Here is a 12,270-nt window from a genome sequence, read left to right as displayed (position 1 = left end):
TTGTTTGGACCAGGGGCACACGTCACATGACACCGACACCGGCCTCGATCTGCGGCAACTACAAAAACTTCGTCAATTACACCAACGTCGTGGTACCGTTGAAAATGTCTAGGCAACTACGTACGCTGCTGCGCAGGCCGGTGAGTGAATGTCCTCATCTAATTACGCGATTGGAGCTGACTTTTTCCAGCTTTTGCCTCGGTTGAGTCAAACGGCCGCTCTCCCAGGTCTCACAAGCAGGAGAATCCCTCAACACTTCCAATCGGTCTCGATTCCCGCGCCTGCACGCTTTCTGAGCTCGAATGCCCCCAGACAGGCGGAAGCTTTCCCCTCGCAGCTCGAAAATGCCTCTTCGATCCCCAACGAGAGCGGGCGGTCGCAGACCTTGACCGAGAAGATTGTACAACGCTATGCAGTTGGTCTCCCCGAAGGAAAGCTTGTCCGAAGTGGCGATTATATCAGTCTTGCGCCCGGATACTGCATGACTCATGATAACTCGTGGCCCGTGGCACTCAAGTTCATGTCTATGGGAGCTACCCAAATCAACAACCCTAAGCAAATCGTCATGACCCTCGATCACGACGTTCAGAACACTAGCGCATCAAACCTGCAGAAATATCAACAAATCGAGACTTTTGCTGGTCAGCATGGTATCGATTTCTATCCTGCCGGACGGGGTATTGGACACCAGGTTATGGTGGAAGAGGGATATGCTTGGCCCGGTACTATGGCGGTAGCCTCCGACAGCCACAGCAACCACTACGGTGGTGTTGGCTGCCTTGGAACCGCTGTGGTGAGAACCGACGCTGCCAGTATTTGGGCAACCTCCCGGACATGGTGGCAGATCCCCCCAGTTGCGAAGGTCACTTTCACCGGAGTGCTACCTAAGGGTGTGACCGGTAAGGATGTAATCGTCGCGCTGTGCGGTATGTTCAACAGTGACGTTCTCAACCATGCAATTGAGTTCACTGGCTCCGAAGAGACCATGGCCAGTCTTCTGGTGGATAGCCGTATGACTATTGCCAACATGACGACTGAGTGGGGTGCTCTCACTGGTCTATTCCCTATTGACAGGACTCTGGAACGTTGGCTACGATACAAGGCCACTGAGGCAGCTATGCTCGAAGACCGTACAACTCGGGAGCGTATCACTCACGAACGAGTTGATGAGCTGTTCGCCAACCCTCTCTCCGCGGATCCCGATGCTGTTTACGCCAAGCAGCTTTACCTTAACCTCTCCACCCTCTCCCCCTATGTCTCTGGTCCTAACTCCGTCAAGGTTGCCACACCTTTGAACGAGTTGGTTCAGCAGGACATCAAGGTTAACCGCGCCTACATTGTTTCCTGCACGAACTCGCGTGCTTCTGACCTTGCTGCCGCTGCCAAGGTCTTCAAGGATGCTGCCAAGGCTAACCCCGACAGCCCTGCCAAGATTGCCGACGGTGTCAAGCTTTACATTGCCGCAGCCTCCGCGCCCGAACAGGAGGCTGCCGAAGCCACTGGTGACTGGAAGGTGCTGCTTGATGCTGGTGCTCAGCCGTTGCCTGCTGGCTGTGGACCTTGCATTGGTCTCGGCACAGGTCTTCTTGAGCCCGGCGAGGTTGGAATCAGTGCCAGCAACCGTAACTTCAAGGGACGCATGGGTTCGCGTGATGCCCTCGCCTACCTGGCCAGCCCCGAGGTCGTTGCTGCCAGTGCTCTGAGCGGTATCATCTCCGGCCCCGGTGCCTACGAGGTGCCCCAAGGCTGGGATGGTGTTGAGCATGGCTTCGGCACCGGTGCCGAGCCCAGCACTGTGGATGAGCTCTCCAACATGCTTCAGCAGATGGAGTCCTTGATCGACCGTGTTGAGTCCGCTGACGCCTCTGCCAAGCCTGCCACCGAGATTCTGCCTGGCTTCCCCGAGAGCATCACTGGCGAGATCGTCTTCTGTGACTTTGACAACCTCGACACTGACAACATCTACCCCGGCAAATTGACATACCAGGACAACGTCTCCAAGGAGGACATGGCTAACGCCTGTATGTCCAACTACGACCCCGAGTTCAAGGGAATTGCCAAGCCCAACGACATCCTGGTCTCCGGCTTCAACTTTGGTTGCGGATCCTCAAGAGAGCAAGCCGCTACTGCAATCCTCGCCAAGCAGATCCCTCTGGTCGTTGCTGGCAGCTTCGGAAACATCTTCTCCCGAAACAGTATCAACAACGCCCTTATGGGTCTCGAGGTTCCCAAGCTTGTTGAGCGTCTGCGTACCGCCTTCTCGGACCGTCAGCCCACCCGCCGGACCGGCTGGACTTTGACCTGGGACGTGAAGCGCAGTGTCGTTGAGGTGCAAGAGGGTGAGGGCGGCGATAAGTGGACCGAGCAGGTCGGCGAGCTCCCCGCCAACGTTCAAGAGATCATTGCGGCTGGTGGCCTCGAGGCGTGGGTCAAGAACGAAGTTCAGAAGTCGCAATAAAAACATGATATACATGTATAGTGATTACTGGTGGTATTCTGTTCAATTCGATGGAAAAATGAGACGACGAGAAAGGATGAGTGGAGAAAAAGGATAGAATACTCGAAGGAGTGTAAAGTATTTGAAAGAATAATAGGAATGATTGTATCAATATAAGATACCCCAAATTTGCAACTTAATATACTCTCCTTCGTAATTATCTCCACTCACCCCATGCGATTGTCATTGATCTTGTGGAACCCTCCAATCCATCTCAATGGGCCAAGGCTTTGAGCGACGGTGGATCGAAGTCCGTAGCGTTCACTGAAAGGACCAAATTAGACCGATCACAACTCAACCAGGAGGACAACAAATACCAATAGAGATCATAATGAATCCAAACTCATCAGCCTCTTCTAACCACCGCTCCGCCCTAGCATCCATAACAATACCCGGACGAATCTTCCCAAACTCAGCCTGCAAATAGCACTGACCACTCCAACGCGACAGCCAATGAATATACCGCGTGTTCCACTCTTGTTCCGTCTGCGCCTGCCAAAGCACCTTCGCAGCAGGGGCAGGCATGAAGCCCAAATCCCTACAGTCGAAACAAGGCACCTCATGCAACACCGAGTATGCCCAATGGAGAAGATATAGCGCAAGAACTGCGCGCCGCTTCGATGTCACATGCACCCATGATGTCCACGACGGTCTCGTTTGTGTGCGCTCTTCTTCGAGGAACAGGCCTGCGTGCACGATTTGGTAGACTAGCATTTCGACTTTGCGAAAGACGATATTGTGGTCTGTTAACGAGGGCTGCGGGCTGGATGAGGGGGATAGGAGGATTATTGTGTATATGACCACTGCTTGTAAGGATGCTAGGAGGTCTGTGTCGTTGGACTTATTGGACTTTGTTTCGCGGGTCTGTTAATTGGGCTTACTTGGAATGGGGGGAATGACGGACCTGGTTTACTATGTTGTCTAGCTCTCCCAGTATTGTTTCGCGTACCATCTCCTCTGCGCCTTCGCATTGTCCGTGCCACATTTTGGTTAGGGTGATGCATTTTGCTAGTGGCAATGGTAATATTTTGCCGGGTGTGATCTGTGTTGCATGAAATAAAGGTGGGAGCTGGAACTCTTCGGCCAACATTTTTGGCCAGCCTTTTAGAACTCGAAAAATGAGTTCCATGCTATGATGTGCCAGTGCGAGTGAGTTCGTGTTTACCGGCGGATCATGTCGAATGTGTGGAAGTGAGATGGCTCGGATCAGCTCTGGAGATTGGCTTTTGTTGATACTATTCAGCGATAAAAGATCTGGGTCTACTGTGCGCTGTGGAGAGCCGAGGATGTTGTTCGTTGGTTGCGTTAGACCCCATGAGGTTATATCTGAGAAGCATGAATCAAACAGATTGGGATCAAATATTGGTTGTGAGTCTTGTAGTTCGGTGTTCAGTGACAATCCCGGAGACGCGCCTCTGCCTCCTTCGCCAATGCTGGGCTGTTGGTTATTAGTTTCTAGGGTCAGTGTCTCGGTCGATTCAGCACTGGTATATTGACAGGAGACGCCCCGTAGTGAACAACGTGAACAACTGGGACGTTTCAAGTTGCACTTGGATTTATTCGCAACGCACTGCTGGCATGATTTGCGTCTCAGGCTTTGTGATTGATGCTTATTGCAGTTGTTCTTTAGATGGCGGATCAGTGAGGACCCTGCAGTGGCGTTAGATAGAAACCCGATTCAGACACATGAATTACGCACGATGACTGAAACCTAGACCACAGAATGGACATCCAGCCCTTTTTTCGATGACTGATTCCATGAAGATTTGATTGTGCAGGTAAGGAGGTGGAATTTGACGAAGTGTTTCCTCAACCCGGAACTCCGGGTTGCGGGGTCCGAAGCGTACAATATAACAAAGGCAGGACTCGCGAAATGTCTGCACAATTTAACAACCGCCAAAATGACTATCAATCATGTTTTCTTCTGGGCTTCTGCAAATAAAATCGTCGCCCTACGGTCGTTTTATCGTGCCATTCTTCAACCTCTAGGATATACCGAGATGATTCGGGCAAGCAATGAAGGTCTCATCGGATACGGAAGTGACTTTCCCTACTTCTGGCTCAAAAGATTGCCTGAGAGTAAAGAGCCACTGCCAAGCCATATCGCGTTTGATGCTCCAAGTGAGCTACCCTGTATGTAGTACTCGGGAAGCTGCTAATACGTGAACACAGGCCCTGAAGCTGTAGATCAATTCTACAAATTGGCACTGTGAGTCTAACATTCTCTTTCTTGCAGAAACAGAGATCAATCTATCCGGTTACAGTCGAAGACTTTGCTAATAATGACCACAGCCAGCATGGAGGACGCGACAATGGAGGCCCGGGTATCAGGGAAGAGATGAGCCGGCAGCCATACTACTCGGCGTTTGTGATTGATTTGGAGGGGAACAATGTCGAAGCTGTTTGTGTTCCTAAGTAAAATCAAGCTCTTCATATCTACTGCAGAGAATCATATTACTCTTTAATGCCCACATCGGATTCAGGTCGCATAGGATGCTTGGTATTCCGATCTCATACCTAGTGAACCTTGCTTTTCTCATTGAAACTACTACTCAATATCCGAAGTATTACTAGGCAATATAATTCGATTGATTGGTTGTGTGGTCCACTCAAAATGATAGAACAATCAACATCTGGAGGTATGAGAAGCTTGATCTAATACGAGGGATAGATCTCAACATCTCTGCTTCGCACCTCCCCCTAGTGATGCCAGCAGCTAGCAACATTGTACTCGTAGTCACAGACACTAGTTCTCGCCTGGAAGGCAGTTCCGGGACCGCAGGTCTTCAAGACAGGGGTACCGCCGGAGGGGCATTCGTAGAATTTATGGCAGTCCGCAGGGTCGGCCCATGCGACAGCGCCAGCGGCGACTTCGGAGACTGGGGCAGCATTGACCGCGCTAAAGAGCACAAAAGCCACAAAGGTGCTAATGGTCTGATAGGTGAACTGCATGGTGTTGACTGTGGGTGAATTAGCCAGAGTTCAGACAAGGACTTTTTACAAGGGCTTTTTGAGACGTACTTGGGTTGAGTTTGGATAGGTAAACAACGAAGTGAAATTGCGAAGGAATTTAAGATTGAAGGATTCAGAATTTGGGTTTTCCTGATGGTTCTAAGAGAAGAAGGTCAAAAAGCACAGGATAGAAGTCGAGCTTTATAGGTTCTTTGCGATTTCTATACCGGCCATGTCTGAGTTCTTGTGACCTGCCACAAACAAAACACGAACAGGAATAACATAATACCGATACTGAAAACGGTAGCATTCCTTCCATCGGCTAAGGAAGCCCTGTAACGAGTACCTTTTTAAGGTATTGTGGGGGAGCGTCAGGTATGCAAGGGCATACCTCGCCCTCTGCTAGAAGAATTTGCAAAGTAAATGACAGCTGTCCTTGGTGGAATTCAATGTACCCCTTCATTTTACTTGGCTGTCACTCGCTAAATTCAACAAAGTATCCATTGGCGGACATTGTCGCCAATTTACGTTTTTATACCACTTCACGCCACAGATATTCGATTTCCGCCAAACCATGCATCATGTAACAGTGGAGCAATTCTCATAAATCATTATCAACATCTCGAGGACAGTGCTCACAAAGATAACAAAGTAAGATAGAATTATTAGTTTGACTTGTGTTCTAGCCGCAGATACTGCGAAACAAGGCCCTTGAAAGTCTCCTCGAAACTTGTAAACTTCCAACCAAATGCGTCTTCCGTGCTCTGAACATTCAGCCTCCATTTCTTTGCGGTCAGTGACCCTTCCAATGGCAGTTTTCCGCTTTCAATCTCCTCGGAGAAGAACTCCCTGCACACATTCTTCACATCTCTATCCCAAATTACTCCATCTGGAGCGTCCGAAGAGAGGATATACTCCGAATTCCCAGGCACCAATTGAGAATCTATCGCGTCGACATGTGCCCTTGCAACATCGGCAACGTGTACCGGAGTACCAACATAAGGGAAAGGAGAGTTGAGCGAGCTGGTTAATGCCGGTGCAAGGACAGCTGCCCGCGTGCCCTGCAGGAGGCTGCGTCCAGTTGCATTCGGATCTGCATCCAGACGATCGTCTGGTCCAATCACAACAGACGGTAAGAGGTTCACAAAGTCAAAGGCTGGACGCATATTGCTGAAAAACTCCTTGGTCTCTACTCGGGCCAGAGCTTTGGATGCCCAGTAAGCTTCCATTGCGCTTGAAAAGGGACCAGCGACGCTGGTGTTAGTGTCGGCCACTAATGCTGAGTGTGAGTCTCATGAAATATTTGGGTTGATCAAGGGGTGTACCAACCGCTGTATAATCTCTCGCTGTCTGGGTTCATGTTCCATTCAAAGGGAATCAGTGTGACACACGACGAAGTCAAGACTACCCTGCGAATTGATGGCACACGAGTAGCAGCTTCCAGGACGGTCTTTACCATGGAGACAGTTTGCTTCAGGATTCCGATATCGTAGTCATCAGTCTGTTGAAATATAAGTTAGCGTTGGATCGCAGATTACTCGACAAAAAGAATTACCTCAATTGCCAAAGGTGACGCTAGATGAACGATCACACTGATTCCGTCAAGTGACTTGAAGAATGCATCCTTCTCGAGTAAATCGGGGATCACTGTGAATTCGAGTCTCTCGTCGTCATGACTTTGTGCAATCACATTGCTTTTGCCTTTCAAGTCGTCGATGTTGCTTTTGCTTCGGACAACCGCACGAACACGATGTCCTCTTTCGAGAGCAATTGTCAATGTCTTAAATCCGATATAACCAGTTACGCCTGTGATCTGCTCTTAACTATGAGAATTTGTCTATCGTGAAAGATAGGTAATATGCAAAGAATCGCTCACCAAAAGATGCTCCCCGCTGGTATGTGGTGTTATGTTTGCCATTTCGAAAGACTGAGCGATCTCTAGATTGATTGCCAGGCGAAAAAGACGTACAATGATCCTTATATTTATATAGTTCCATTACGCAGAGTCAAATCGTAGCTTAGCATTTGCTTACCGGAACTCGGAGTTCCGGGTTGGCGAGATTCTAGACCCCAAAATTGTTTTTTTATTGATAAAATATGCAACTTAAGAAAGAGATTGACTCAATAGTAGAACAGTATTGAAGGCTAAACCAACAGCAGATTACCATTGCTTTATTTTGAATATAGACCAATCCCCAACCGAGATCACCAATCAGACCTGCCGAACAGGCGATCTCTCAATCCTAGTGGAACCCCGCGACGAATGAATCTCCCAATCAGAAGTAATGTGAATATGGCCAGGCGTAAGATGGCCCATCTTAGCCATCATAGGTTGAGTAACAGTAACCAAAGGCATCTCAGGCTCCTCCAACCGCCTACTAGTAAGAATTGTAGTTTTCCAGTGCTTGGCCGCCTCCGGACCCAGTCCAGACATACGCGATGTCGATGAAAACACCGACGTCCCAAAGACCTTTTTGATAACCGGAGGTAGAATTGGGAGACAGGCCACCGTTATACCCAACAGCGGTACTAAGCATGAAAGAAGCGATTTCCGCGCAGAGCCATACGTTGCGTCTGACGGCATTGTTTTGGAATCGTATTTCATGCGCGAGGCAATAATTCCGACGATGCTGGATTTCCGTTAGTACTGGATTCATAACGGGATTCTGTTGATAAAAGAGGGAAATGGAACGCACCCTAATCCGAGTGCAAGGACACACACAAGTGCGGCTCTTCTAGCTTGTGAAAAGGCCCTGCTCCATGCGAAATAACTAGGGAGGATCAGTACCAAGAAACTGAGGACAGCCTCGCTGGCATTGACACTAGTTTGCAGCTTGTCCCGGTCACCGCAATGCCCTGGTGCATCCGAGATCCAGAACTTTTCGACTGGGAGGCAGAAGAATGCGGTTGCAAATACACCTGCAAGGCCGAGAGCTGTACATAGGCCCATGAGCGCATAGGCTGGCCAGACAACCACTCTCTGGCCAAATTCATGAACATAGTAGTGGAGAATTGATAGCTGAATCAATGTGACCGTTATGATCCATAAAAGATCACTAGCGTAAGTCACCTAAGTTCCTGTTAGGATTGGGAGGGCAAATTCCGTAGTTGAAGTGTGGCCTACCTTGCTGAGTTGGACGAATATATTCTCCCCTCCGACCTGGGATACTTCTGCAGAATGAAGTCCCAATCCAGTCAGCAGCACTTTGATGATTTCCACCACATAGAGACCAATGACTGCAAACTATAGCCCAGTGTCTTCAGTCAGCCTCGGCGAAATAGAGTGGAGAAAGGAGTAGCGCCCAATAGGTCTCCCGCGGAGAAATAGTGAACTCAGAGAGCCTTACCGTTCCAAATAGAATGAACCAGTCATTCCATTGCAGCGAACACAATTGTAATCGCCTTGCCCAGAATCTCAAGCCGACAGTGACAAGAGCAACCGCCAGAAAAATCGTCTGAACAGCGATATCGGCCTTGCCCAACCAATTATGGCCAAGGGCATGAACGAGCGTGCCAGAAAAAGCCATAACAGAGAAGCTTACATCCAAGAAGCCCTCAGATTCAGAAAATTGCCATGGGATGGGAAATAAGAAACAAAACCTGATATGTGAGAGGGCGGGGGCCTATAATCAGTTGCCCGAGCACGTTCAGAGCCTGCAAATAGTAAGATCGCCCCGAAGGACTATGCACTTCAACTGCCACACTGGCAAAACATGGAGGTGCTCCGATTTTGGTGTCCTTGCATCTGCTACTTTACTTGACATGTATGTGATATGTCTAGAATCCTTCGATCTATGAATAGATTCGAAATGGAAGTCACTGAAGGCAACTGGACTTGTATTCTAGGATTTAGTGACTGCAACTGCGTCAATCCTTCAATCTGCTCAAAATCAAGGCCCCCAATTTATCCCTAACACGAATGTTTCATGTGCTGAAACTAACTCGACCACAGCATCATCGTCCCACTTTGTTCTCCCGTGTGGGTCGATCTTCACCGTTTTTTTCCACTGAGGTTATTGGCTCTGCGGCCACAATAGGACAAAGGTCCTTGAATCCGCCCAGGTCTAGTGAGTAAATGGTCCAGACTCCGACACTAAAACCACAACTCCACTTTACTGACACGAAAAGTCTATCTCGGTTGAACAGCATCGTGTGAAAAGTCCAGACTCAAAGTAAGCTTTGTTCCATTTTACAGTACGGAGTACACATGGAACATCCATCCCTCGTTATGCAAGTCCACAGCAAGGAAGCAATCAAGCACGCGTTCATGAACTATAAGCGACCAACAAACTCAAGGCAGACACATTGACAAAACCCAATAGTCACCACCTGTGCATCTCCCACGTCAACAGTAACGCGTCTCCTCCCAAATCACACGTCAGCCTAGAACTGCCTATACCCAACATCCTTCACAAAAGTCTGCTGCCAAGGGCCCTGCGACGAATCCCCGGACAGCGAAACATACAACGCCCCGTGGGCTTCCCCACTGATCCCGCGGCCAGCACTGGACCCATCGGCCTTGCGTTCGTCGGCATAGTAGAATCTAGGGTGATCCCGTCAGCCATTGTGTTTTAGATTGAGATTGAGATTGAAATTGAGATGCGGTTTTAAGGTTAGATTTGTTTATCTTCTGGACCAGGGTTCGACACAGGGCCAGGAGATATTCTGAACGTGTTGGAATGTCTTACTTGTATCCCCGGTCAGCATAAGTCTCAGCAGCCGATTGGATGATGTGCGCTGTAGCAGCCTTGCCCACGCCTAGATCGAGGAGTGGTGGCATGGTCGTCGTGTTTAGTATATTGCCTGTATAGATGAATGTTTTCGATGCTGTTTCAGGGAGCTGGGCGAAGCTTGCTGCTGCTTCTTTGGCGGCGGCGAATGCGCTTATTGTGTTTATGTTTGTGTCGTTTGTGAAGTCTGCTAGGGAGAGTGAGAGGGGGTCCTTTGGATCGCTTGGTGTTACAGCGGCAGCTGGGACTCGTTAGTTGTATACTTATGGGAAGCTGGAGGGAGGGCGAGGGCGAGGGAGGGATTGTCTACCATTGTAGACGACAACGCTTGGGTGACCGAGTCGGGTCCTGACTTTTGAGAAGATTTCGGTTATGGAAGTTGGGTCGGAGAGATTGGCTGATATGTTGATTTGATCTTGGGTGCTATCTTCTTCTTTGAGTGATCTGGATACAAGAGCAATCTTGTAGCCCTTTTCGGCGAAAGAACGAGCTACGTGGTGGCCGACGTTGGACCCTGCGCCGAGAAGGAGGAGGATGGGAGTGGACATGGCTTAGTATGTATGAGTGAGATGCGTGATTAACTTAGAATATGAGTGCACTGGTAGGTTACTCCCTCAGGGTTGGCTGATTCCTATATAGCTGGATCCCCAGTGGGATTTCTAATCGGCGGATGGTGTCGGAACGCCTCGTTGAGACACATCTTATATATTCCGCCTTCGTAAGGCCTCGAAGGCCGAATGGCGCGAGTTCATGACAAAGATTGGTTATAAAGCATGCTTGATGCGGGGAACATGATGCTCACTGACATGATATCATGTAAGTCGCAGCTTATTATGCGCATCCATTCTATAGGAAATTGAACTCTTGGGTAGATTAAAATTGAATAATACGTTTCGCATTTCATTTTATATGTAGAAAACGAGTTCGAGAACGGTATAGTTCCACTCCACATCCCGCAAACACATCTTAAGTGCTCTTCTTAGCAGCCTCCCGTTCAGCCTTGCGGAGAGCACGCTTACGAATACTCTCATGCATAGACTTGTTCTGGGAAAGAACGGTTTTGCCCATAACACCAGCCACAGAAGTCAAGAACCAAGCCATGATTCCATGACTCCAGTAAGGTGACGAGCTATAAGCGTAAGAAGGCGAGCCACCGCTGCGACCAATCTTGCCCAGAACGGAACGAACAAATGCGCGTGGGGTAGGGATAGAAGCAGAGGCGCGACGGATCTTCGACATGGCAGAGGTAATCAGATAAGCCTGCACAAGCTCGACGTCGATGCCGTGGGGGGCGAGCTCGGCGCCAAGCGCAGTAGACCAGTGCTGGAGGAAAGCCTTGCTGCCGGAGTAGGTAGCCAAGAAAGGAGTGGGGAGGAGACCACCGAAAGAACCCATGGTCAAGACGAGACCGCGGCGACGCTGCATCATGCCTGGCACAACGAGCTGGGTGACGCGGAGGGTACCGGTGCAGTTGATGGTCACGATATCGGCCATTTCGGCGGCGGGGGTCTGCGCGAAGGGGACGGGGATGGAGTGGCTCAGGCCAACGTTGTTGACGAGGATGGAGACGTCCAGGTCGGAGACGAGGCCCTTCAGGGCTTCGTAGTCGGCGTCGGCGTTTTGCGCGAAGTCCATGGCCAGGGTCTTTGTTTGCACGTTGGGGTATTGCTTGGTGATATCCTCCGACAGGGTAGTCAGCTTCGAAGCTGTGCGCGACACGAGAACGACGTTGAATTTCGACTTGGCGAGCTGCAATGCGAATTCCTTGCCTAGTCCATCGGAGGCTCCTGTCACCACGGCCCAGCTACCGGGGGGACCGAATGAACGGAGCTATTCAATTGTCAGTCTTATTCTCTCAAGGCGTGATTGTAGATTATAGTTGCATACCGGCTTGCCTGGAAGCACAAACAGGCTGAGAAGCACCCGCACGAACGTCCACACCTTGCAGGCCACCACCAGCCCACCAGTCGCGAGGAGGAACAGGGCACCAAAAGTAGGCAAGCCCGGGGCAACATGGCTAGGCCATTGCGAGAGACACTCAGTATACTTTGAGAGATCCATGATGAAAAAAGACCGCGAATGGAAAGGAGT

General features: G+C 49.8%; 9 protein-coding genes across 9 annotated transcripts; 2 read left to right on the top strand and 7 right to left on the bottom strand.

Annotated features, from left to right (window-relative positions):
• Positions 1–104: 104 nt before the first annotated feature.
• lysF (homoaconitase LysF) lies at positions 105–2,458 on the top strand (the record flags this gene model as incomplete). Its single annotated transcript, XM_057130055.1, has 2 exons — positions 105–140; positions 191–2,458. The coding sequence occupies 2 exons, from the start codon at positions 105–107 to the stop codon at positions 2,456–2,458; spliced, it is 2,304 nt and encodes a 767-aa protein (XP_056981838.1).
• Positions 2,459–2,711: 253 nt separating this feature from the next.
• N7511_007677 (uncharacterized protein) lies at positions 2,712–3,587 on the bottom strand (the record flags this gene model as incomplete). The annotated part of the gene is made up of 3 exons (XM_057130054.1): positions 2,712–2,761; positions 2,815–3,361; positions 3,447–3,587. The coding sequence occupies 3 exons, from the start codon at positions 3,585–3,587 to the stop codon at positions 2,712–2,714; spliced, it is 738 nt and encodes a 245-aa protein (XP_056981837.1).
• Positions 3,588–4,398: 811 nt separating this feature from the next.
• On the top strand, positions 4,399–4,916 carry N7511_007676 (VOC family protein; the record flags this gene model as incomplete). Its single annotated transcript, XM_057130053.1, has 3 exons — positions 4,399–4,630; positions 4,670–4,706; positions 4,790–4,916. The coding sequence occupies 3 exons, from the start codon at positions 4,399–4,401 to the stop codon at positions 4,914–4,916; spliced, it is 396 nt and encodes a 131-aa protein (XP_056981836.1).
• A 281-nt stretch (positions 4,917–5,197) lies between these two features.
• On the bottom strand, positions 5,198–5,449 carry N7511_007675 (chitin binding peritrophin-A domain-containing protein; the record flags this gene model as incomplete). The annotated part of the gene is made up of 1 exon (XM_057130052.1): positions 5,198–5,449. One exon carries the CDS (start codon positions 5,447–5,449, stop codon positions 5,198–5,200), a length of 252 nt encoding a protein of 83 aa, XP_056981835.1.
• Positions 5,450–5,650: 201 nt separating this feature from the next.
• On the bottom strand, positions 5,651–5,912 carry N7511_007674 (uncharacterized protein; the record flags this gene model as incomplete). Its single annotated transcript, XM_057130051.1, has 2 exons — positions 5,651–5,782; positions 5,841–5,912. 2 exons carry the CDS (start codon positions 5,910–5,912, stop codon positions 5,651–5,653), a joined length of 204 nt encoding a protein of 67 aa, XP_056981834.1.
• Positions 5,913–6,114: 202 nt separating this feature from the next.
• Positions 6,115–7,367, bottom strand: N7511_007673 (NAD-dependent epimerase/dehydratase; the record flags this gene model as incomplete). The annotated part of the gene is made up of 4 exons (XM_057130050.1): positions 6,115–6,722; positions 6,779–6,950; positions 7,005–7,262; positions 7,326–7,367. 4 exons carry the CDS (start codon positions 7,365–7,367, stop codon positions 6,115–6,117), a joined length of 1,080 nt encoding a protein of 359 aa, XP_056981833.1.
• A 294-nt stretch (positions 7,368–7,661) lies between these two features.
• N7511_007672 (uncharacterized protein) lies at positions 7,662–8,976 on the bottom strand (the record flags this gene model as incomplete). The annotated part of the gene is made up of 4 exons (XM_057130049.1): positions 7,662–8,079; positions 8,146–8,519; positions 8,574–8,693; positions 8,797–8,976. 4 exons carry the CDS (start codon positions 8,974–8,976, stop codon positions 7,662–7,664), a joined length of 1,092 nt encoding a protein of 363 aa, XP_056981832.1.
• An 856-nt stretch (positions 8,977–9,832) lies between these two features.
• N7511_007671 (uncharacterized protein) lies at positions 9,833–10,727 on the bottom strand (the record flags this gene model as incomplete). The annotated part of the gene is made up of 3 exons (XM_057130048.1): positions 9,833–9,992; positions 10,138–10,420; positions 10,490–10,727. 3 exons carry the CDS (start codon positions 10,725–10,727, stop codon positions 9,833–9,835), a joined length of 681 nt encoding a protein of 226 aa, XP_056981831.1.
• A 418-nt stretch (positions 10,728–11,145) lies between these two features.
• Positions 11,146–12,240, bottom strand: N7511_007670 (ketoreductase; the record flags this gene model as incomplete). Its single annotated transcript, XM_057130047.1, has 2 exons — positions 11,146–12,009; positions 12,067–12,240. The coding sequence occupies 2 exons, from the start codon at positions 12,238–12,240 to the stop codon at positions 11,146–11,148; spliced, it is 1,038 nt and encodes a 345-aa protein (XP_056981830.1).
• Positions 12,241–12,270: the final 30 nt, after the last annotated feature.

Source organism: Penicillium nucicola (genome assembly GCF_028828085.1).
Source record: "Penicillium nucicola strain IBT 29836 chromosome Unknown utg000008l, whole genome shotgun sequence".
Classification (NCBI taxonomy): Eukaryota; Fungi; Ascomycota; class Eurotiomycetes; order Eurotiales; family Aspergillaceae; genus Penicillium; species Penicillium nucicola.
Note: the sequence above shows the minus strand (reverse complement) of the source record. Positions and strands in the feature narration are given on the sequence as shown.